The sequence below is a fragment of the Euwallacea similis genome, chromosome 4 (genome assembly GCF_039881205.1).
Source record: "Euwallacea similis isolate ESF13 chromosome 4, ESF131.1, whole genome shotgun sequence".
In the NCBI taxonomy this organism is placed as follows: domain Eukaryota; kingdom Metazoa; phylum Arthropoda; class Insecta; order Coleoptera; family Curculionidae; genus Euwallacea; species Euwallacea similis.
The window spans coordinates 6,912,066-6,921,001 of record NC_089612.1 but is presented as its reverse complement, the minus strand read 5'-3'; the positions used below and the strand labels follow the sequence as shown (position 1 = coordinate 6,921,001).

Genomic DNA, 8,936 nt, shown 5'->3' with positions numbered 1-8,936 from the left:
ACTTCGTGAACGGAGCTCATATGGTAACACAGTTCGACTCTCTAGTATCGGAGTAACGTGCCGAAATAGCCAAGGGGAATGTGAATAGCTGTGGAGTAAGGTCAGTGTAACTGCTTAATAAAGTGAGATACACGACACTGTATGCAGCACACAGAAATTACACTAAATGCACGAAGGAGCGACAGGCAAGTAACGTGAAAAGAAACCCAGCTTCCTGGACTGGGTACAGACAGTATCGATGCTCGGAACGTATGATAACTATCGATATCGACTATTATCGATAGTTTTCCTATTCTATCGCTTACGTTACTTGTCGCTTACGGTTACGCCATTTTGTAAAATGAAATAGAGTTTCTTTGGGTACTAGACGGCACACGTGTCGAAAGCGTTGCGTTTTCTTACATTTTTAAGCTTTATTCTCGCTTTTATTACTAAAATTGAATTAAATTTGTGATCAACAATGGTTTCCCGACATCGAGATCGTTCTAGAGACAGGGACCGAGATCGCGACCGAGACAGGGATCGTGATCGTGATAGAGACCGAGACAGTCATCGTGATAGGAGGCATCGTTCCAGAGATCGCGATCGAGAAAGGCACAGAGACCGGGATAGGGAAAGGGACCGAGATCGGGAACGTGATCGAGACGGGTAAGTAATTCACCAGACACCAAAACCAGAATTTACTCTATTTGAATTCCCCTTTAGTAGGTCTAAAGATAAGTATCGAGATCGAGAGAGAGATCGTGAACGTGAACGAAGCCGTACCAGGAGTCCTTCAAGAAAAAGGGAACGAACCCCCGCAGAAATTGATGCAGAGAAGCTTATTCAAGATACCTTGGCCACATTGGCTGCATCAAGAAGTTATGTCAACTTTTTGCAAGCACAAGGGGAGAATTCTAATCACTCCACTGGTAAGGTCATAGTTATATGTATAGTCAGAATGTTTGCACTGGTTTAATTGTTTTATATTACGCTAGCTTTATGTATGCTTTACTGGATTTATAAACAGGTCTTTGTATATTTGGGTATTAATATTAATTGCAAGGTTTAACAGTCAACAGTAGTGGAACTGTTGGGATTTTTGCTGAATGTCAAACTATCTTACAAATAAAACTAAATGGAAGCTGACATAATTTTTGTTCTTTGATATTTGTTCAGTTTTGCTTTGTTCAATGAATGTAAACCTTAAGAGTAGTGATCAATTAAGAATAACATTCATTAATCCACCTGCTAATATTACAAGTAATTTTATATCAATAGGTTTATACAATGCATTTTTTATTGGACTGTAGGCAGTCAAGAAGACTCAGATGGCACAGCAGAGAAGAAACGTAAGAGGAGGTCTAGGTGGGGTGGAGGGGAACATGACAAAATTTTCATTCCGGGGATGCCTACAATTCTGCCTTGCAACCTGAACAAGGAGCAGGAACAGGCATATTTGTGTAAGTGACTATTCACTGTTTCATTTGCTGCTTCTGAATCCATTTATCATTTGTTTATTATTTATGATATTATTTTTGTTGGTAAGTATATTTTAAGTTGGTATTTTGTTGTCTCAGTATGCGGTACCACGTTAGTATTTGCCTGGTATAATGACAAGGATAGTCTTCTGTAATAGTCTTTAAGTCTGAATTTTCTAAACCAATTGATATTTTAGGACATTTGCAGGTTATATGTGGACATATTATTCCCTTAACCATTTGAAAAAAATAATAGGTATAAGATATATAAACTTTTTATGAGGATGATATTCAAAAGTACAGAAATTAAAAAGGACAACTTGAATTTAAAATATGAATTCTAAAATTGAGTAAAAAGGCTGCAATGCCATGAAGCAAACAACAAACCAATAGAAAAGAAGACTTCTGTTGCAAGACCACCAAACAACAATAATGATCCCTGTATCTGCAAGACTTTATAAGAATAAAAAGTCAACATTCAACAAAATGAAGAATAGAAAACTTATTAACAAAAAAAAAGAGACAAAACAGTTATCAAAAATTGATAAATTGGGAAATCCAAAAGTAGCACTTATAAACACAGAAGCAACATGTTAACTACCAAGAAATAGGCACCCATAGATAAAATTGGGAGTAATAATTATTAAAAACCATCACAAAAATCAACAACAGAAATAAGAAAGATTATTTCAATTACAGAGAGAATGAACTAAATTATTTTATTGTTTCTGAGGATAAATAGCATGTTCTTCATTATCATCGTTGGAATTGGGACCCTTCAGTATATATTTTTTATAGTAATTAGTTGCTATAACTTGATCTTGTATTGCAAGCATTAAACCCTTTGTTTCAGGGGGTAGCTGTCCATCTTGTATGCTCTTAACTTATCTTTTTGATCTTGGTTCACAATTTTATAGTACCTTCTATGCAACTGTTTCGCCTTCTATTCTGTTTCCTTTATATGTGTTCTCTTTTCCAATAATGTGTATTCCATTGTGGTTAGAGTTAGTGGAATAAAGTTGTTGTCTAGAGCACATATGACTTTGTGAAATGAATTATCTTTATAATGAAAGTATCAGTTTTCATGGATTTTATCAGTTTGATGTGGAGTTTACTTATGTCAATCAATCCTCGAGCTCTATCTAGTCTTTCGGGTACCCATTGTTAAATACATAACTTGGGATATAGTTATTGCTCCTTATTAAATGCTACTTTTATTGCTTTATCATTGTTTGTGAGGTCTACAGTAAACCATTTCACTACTCCGAAGAAATACATTAAGCAAGGCATGACGAATGTATTGATAACTTTAAACAGGTTTTGTAGATTTAATCTGATCCATTAAAGTATTAATCTCAATCCACTCATATACATATATTACTTCCTTGAAGTCTTGGTTGTCTGTTTTGTGATCTAGTTTCACATTTTGGTCCAATCCTAGATATTTATATATTTCTGATATGTTTATTAGGGGTAATATTTGATCTAAGTGAGTATTTTTACATTCTTGGCTTCTCTTTCTACATCTCTTGTATTCTTCGGTTAGTACGTTTTTTTGCAAATGTTGGTTAATGCGATAATGAATGCCATTTTTTGCATAGAGTTCATAACGGATCAGATAATTAAACATCTTCTCAACGTCTTGATATGTTTGAAGCTCTCAATTTGATCGTCGATCTATTTAGTCTATGAATCGTGATAAATGGTTGTTTCCCACGTTTAACAATAATATTCTAGTCATCATTATTATTAATTATTATTATAAGTGAACAGATGAGTGCACTAGTTAGTAACGGATTTTATTTAGGTTTAATCTTAAAATTAATGCATTTTTAATTTTTTTTATTTATTTGTAAATTGTTTCAATTGGAACACAATTTCTAACAAAAGGGCGTTTGCCCTCGCTAACCCGTTTCATTTCAGTGCAACTACAGATTGAAGAAGTGAGTAGGAAACTACGTTCAGGAGACTTGGGCATTCCAGCTAATCCAGAACAAAGGTTGGTCTAAGGATATTGTTTATCAGGGGCACAACTACGAATGGTTCATTGGTGCCTGGTCACGTGAAAAAAGCAGCCTAAATGTGGTTTGACAAGTTGACTTTGTTTTATTAATCTTCACTATTTCATTTTATATTTATCAGGTTTCTTGGTAGAGGAACTGCGTATCATTCATTTTTTAAGAATGAATTGCAAAAAAAAGTAAATACCTGATAAATTTGATTTGTGCCAGTGAATTATCCATCTATACCTCTTGAAATTCTGATTCCATTCATGGTCATTGGATTTTTAATAAAGATGGACGGTGGTGGTTTTTACAAACCTGTGGCCGATATTCACGTCACAAATGATGCCGCTTTCAAAATTTTCATTATGCATTTCGACCAACACTAAGAATTTGAATCATTTCTATTTAGACCATCTTTTTTCCACTCAACTCCTATTCTTTTGGTTTTTGACATAAATTATTTAAATTTTTACTGTAGGCTGTAAGTTGTCTCGAATTGCTTACACGTTAAACGTGAGTCAATTGAATATGAAATTTTTTATGAGTTACTGATTCAAAAAAAAAAATAAATAGAAGGTGTGTGGAAAATGTTCAAAGAATCAACTTTCACATGCTATATCTCAGAAACTACGGGTTTTCCAACCCATATTTTATATCACATAGTTGGCCTAAAATAAAGCTCTCAATCAAATGCTAAAGTCCCGATAATATAAACTTTCACCTTCTGCGTAAAAGTTAAATCGAATTAAATAAAAATACAAATTTATACGTGCGTGGCTAAATAAGTGCTTCTATTGTATTGTGGAAATTTTGAAAAGTGCATCTTTTGTTTGGATGTTCCATATTTTATATGTAACTAAATATAGTTGATCCTTTAGAAAAATCATTCAAGCCCTGTAGAATCTTTATGTGTTAATGAAAAATATCTGTTTCAGATTAAAGAGATTTTTTTGTAGCCAAAAACAAGCCAACAAAGCTAATAATTTCAATTATTTTCAGGCCGTAATTACCTTCACTTTTCAGGCAATAATGATAAACATTTATTTCCAGCCATAATTCTGTGGTCTTAAGGCAGAAGCCGATGGGCCTATTGATCTAATTGATTGTGTCGGGTTCTGCCTTAGCACCACAGAATTAATACCTTATCTTACAGCCAATAACAATTAATAACAAACTTTTATTCAGGAAACAGATTCGCAAGGAGTTGGGGAAAAGTATTGTTGACCACGTTTACATAACGAATTTAGATCCTATAGTTCTAGTAAGCGTAGTCAACAATAACCGAAAATTTTAGAATTAAGAATCACACTGCTTTTGTCGTGCAGTTGCTTCAAACTATTCAAAGAAGTGGCTGACGGCATGAAGCGATGAGGGAGCAAAAATACATTTAAACATTTTCTTTCGACAGATCTCCATCTCCCGAGCCCATTTACAGCAGCGATGGTAAGCGGCTAAATACACGAGAATTCCGGACTAGGAAGAGATTGGAAGAGGAAAGGCACAATTTAGTTATGAAGATGCAGTCGATTAATCCTGACTTCAAACCTCCTACTGACTATAAGTAAGCTTTTAATACCTGAGAACTTGTTTAGATTTTTATGTAACGATTTTTAGACCTCCAGTAATTCGTGTGAGTGATAAAGTCATGATTCCTCAAGAAGAACATCCTGAAATTAATTTCGTTGGGCTTCTGATCGGACCTAGAGGCAATACGTTGAAAAGTAAGTTTTACTTTTTAAATATGGAAATGTCTTACGTTTGTATACTTCGAATTCTAGCAATGGAGAAAGAAACTGGAGCAAAAATCATTATCAGAGGCAAAGGGAGTGTCAAAGAAGGAAAAGTTGGCAGGAAAGACGGCCAACCATTACCAGGTGAAGACGAACCTTTGCACGCCTACATAACCGCTACCAATCCAGAGTGTGTGAAAAAGGCAGTTGAAAGAGTAAGTTTTGCTTCAGGCATGTTGAGTGGGAATAAGACGTTTGGTGTTAATTAGATCAAAGAAGTCATCAGGCAAGGAGTAGAAGTGCCAGAAAATCAAAATGATTTAAGAAGAATGCAGCTACGCGAGTTAGCTCAATTAAATGGAACTTTGAGAGAGAATGACGGATTGAGATGCAGTAACTGCGGCGCAAGTGATCACAAGTCATGGCTGGTAAGTATAAATTATACTTCCAGTATATTATTTGCTCCATTAGAGTGACATAAATAATGAACCCATTAATGAACAATATTGTCGTTATTCCTACCTGGTTACACATGATGCTTTAACCATCTTTCGGGGCTGAAAACCTCTGATTGACAACATACCCTTACTGATAATTATATTCTTAGTACTTAATACTGTTCGTTATATGTATACTATTACTAAAAGTGGTATATATTTTCTAGTGTCCAGACAAACCAAATGTGACCAACAACATTGTGTGCTCGGGCTGTGGTGCCGCGGGACACATTGCCAAGGATTGCAGATCGAAGAGACCAGGCTTAGGGGGACCTCCGATGGAAGGTGGCGATATAACAAAAATAGATGAAGGTAAGGGAAATTTTCAATAATTTCTAAATTGTTGGTGAATTATGATGAGTAGACCCCGACCGATATGATTGTTCAGTGACGGCTTCTAGATGATTTTTTTTCTTTTTTTTTTTTGATGATGAGGACAGCGAAAAATATTTCAGTGTGATGTTCTATCTATCGAAGAATCTGGGATTTCACCAACACGCCTACTCACTACAACACCTCGTAAATGAAAGAACCCTTCTTTGACCTATAATCGTCTTTGAGGAATATGTATTGTCAGTGTCGGAGAAGATTTGTCTTTTTGCCGATATTCTTTATTTTGTTTTGGCCTTTTATGGCCTCTAATGTGTAATTTTGCCCGAGGGTCGAGTTCTTTTTGTGGTGATGCAGAATAGTTGTCCTTTACATGCCATTCGCTAATTATGTCTAACTCACTCTATTTCAGTGATCAGACGGGAATCAACAGATTAACGTGGTACACGGCAACCTATATCTAGATGAGCTTAAAATGATGTTTTTATACCATCTTTCGGGGCTGAAGTATTTATGACTGATACTATAACCTTTACTGATTAAATTTTCTTATTTGAATATTGTCCTATATTTGTTAATGTAATACCTAATATTGCGGATTTAATTACAGAGTACATGTCTCTGATGGCGGAATTGGGAGAAGGACCACCTCCTCCGACTGTAGGTAAGCAAAAACCTTTAACTGTAATGTAAAAATGCATTATTAGACACTTCTATATAGAAAGTATACGTATGAGGATCTTCTAAACGAAAAATATTCAGCATCAGCTAAATTGAGACAAATATGCGTAGTTCAATGTTATATAAATTTTCAATCCGTTTTAAAATTAGATAAATTCCAAACATTTTCGGAAATATCCGTGAGGTGATAGAAAAGTTTTCTTTTCGGTGCAGAAAGCTGACTGAAAAATGACTAGATTTCAAAGTTGATTAATAGCATATGTAGTATATGTACATCATTAGGATTTTGAAAAAATATATTTTCCTGATCGGACATTTTAAAACCATAAACACATGATGTTTTATACCATCTTTCGGGTCTGAGATCTGAATGACTGACAACATAACCCTTTCTGAATTTTCCCCAAGATTTGGGATTTGTCTAATGTGGTTAAGGTGGATATAACATATGTGATATTTTACAGCAGACAACATGCCAAAACGTGCACCTTCGTTTAACATTTTTGCGCCGCAAGCAGCCCCCAGGCCACTGATGGCGCCTCCAATAAGCGCCCCTATGGCGCCACCTCCTTGGGCTGGTCCCTGGGGTCCGATTTCTCAAATGACGCCTGGAATTCCACCCCCACCACCTCCCCCTGGTAGGAATACTTTTCTCTCGAAAATGCTAAAGATTTAAACTAATTTTATGTGATTGAGACTGAAATTTTATGTTTTTCAGGGTCGGTTGGAAGTTCACCTCCACCGTTGATGTCCTCGTGGGCTGCCCAGCCACCGCCACCGGGAGCTTCGCAATGGCCCGCTTCAGGTAGGATATATTAATTTTATTAATTGTGACTAGCAAGCATTCTTTATCACAGCACCTCCGCCATTTTGGCCTGCTCCATCAGCTGCCATGTCCACCTCCGTGCCGCCCCCTCCACCGGGCTTTGACGTCACTAGTTTGTTAACTGCGCCCCCTCCCCCACCTCCTTCTAGTTAAGCTTGAATTGTCAAAGTTTAGGATTTACCGTAAATAGAATGCTACGGCATTGAAAGATTGACTTAGTTTTAATGGAATAATTGGGGTTCGGTTAGGCTTTATTTATGCATTACCATACAAAGCGACGTTAATAGGCATTCACATGATTGGGTAGCCCTTCACATCTACCTGAAGATGCAAGTAAGTATAGTACACACAAAGCAATGGATAGAGAACAGGTGCGTGTAAAGGGCGTCATTACAAGTCGATTGTTTAATTTCAATTTTTTGTCTTGCCTACAGTTGCTGAGGCAATGGCCTCAACAAAAGTTTTGATAAGTGCGAAAACACTCTGTATTTTAACAAAAGTTTAGTTAGATATGCAAGTATTTTGTCTTCACGATTTTTTTATATCTTTTCGTGTAAATTGAATAGCCCATGTCGCAATATACAGAGGACTCACAATTTAATGGACAGATGCGTATAGAGGACCACAAAATATGTTGAGTTTTAAATACAAAAGTATACATTATATACAAAAGTATATGTGAAATCAGGAAAATACGCCTCTTCGTATTATTCAATAATATATAGGTCGTTCCATTTAAAAAATGTACTTATGGTCAATTTGTAATAGATGACCCTGTACATCACTTATTTTTCGATAGATTCTGCTTAGGTATATTCTTATTTATAACAAAACTTTATATGCAAAATTCCCGGCGATTTTGTGAGATATTTGATAGTTACTTGCGAGTGTCTGCTTGTTTAGCCTGGGGAAAGATTCATTTCTAATCGTACTACTATGAATTAGATAACTATTAAAATAATTGTTTTCAATTTTTATGTGACTAAAACAGTAAGGAGTAATCATTTGTTGTTAGGGTATTTATTGTGAAGTGCAGTATAAAAGATAAGAATAAAATAGTCAGTTATACCTACACGTTCTTATTTTACTCGTAATCTAAGATGAGCTGCTGAATCCTTGGCTAATAATCTACAGAGTGTAAATTTTTTCATTGTAGATGGACCTTATAGTCGGAGAAAAATGCTCTTGCCAATAATGTATATTCATATTACGAAAAGGGGCTTTTAAGAGGATGAGTTCCTTTGCGTTCTTAGTGTAGAACAAAGATGTTTCATTTGTCCGCGAACTATGCGTTTTATTACTTTTTCAGGCTACCATCTGTAGTGAAATTAAATGTCACTACGAGATCAATCGCAAAGCATTTGGTCTGAGAATAACCCTGGACTAGTCCCACGAATTTATATTTT

The 8,936-nt window shown here is 35.6% G+C and overlaps 1 protein-coding gene across 2 annotated transcripts; it reads left to right on the top strand.

The window, feature by feature from the left end:
* The first annotated feature begins 336 nt into the window (after nt 1-336).
* On the top strand, nt 337-7,744 carry SF1 (splicing factor 1). 2 transcript variants are annotated; one of them, XM_066388736.1, is made up of 13 exons: nt 337-648; nt 709-911; nt 1,293-1,442; nt 3,384-3,459; nt 4,875-5,027; nt 5,081-5,187; nt 5,245-5,411; nt 5,466-5,624; nt 5,861-6,005; nt 6,634-6,687; nt 7,169-7,342; nt 7,423-7,509; nt 7,562-7,744. In XM_066388736.1, exons 1-13 carry the CDS (start codon nt 461-463, stop codon nt 7,681-7,683), a joined length of 1,785 nt encoding a protein of 594 aa, XP_066244833.1. In that variant the 5' UTR covers nt 337-460; the 3' UTR covers nt 7,684-7,744. The 2 variants fall into 2 exon arrangements, with proteins under 2 accessions (XP_066244833.1, XP_066244832.1); XM_066388735.1 differs by having other exon boundaries at nt 706-911.
* Nucleotides 7,745-8,936: the final 1,192 nt, after the last annotated feature.

Excerpts from the sequence above, each read along its gene's own strand:
- SF1 (XM_066388735.1), top strand. The coding sequence starts at position 461 with ATGGTTTCCCGACATCGAGATCGTTCTAGAGACAGGGACCGAGATCGC. Across the intron at positions 1,443-3,383 it reads GCAGGAACAGGCATATTTGT|TGCAACTACAGATTGAAGAA; the intron begins GTAAGTGACTAT and ends GTTTCATTTCAG. Across the intron at positions 5,188-5,244 it reads TAGAGGCAATACGTTGAAAA|CAATGGAGAAAGAAACTGGA; the intron begins GTAAGTTTTACT and ends TTCGAATTCTAG.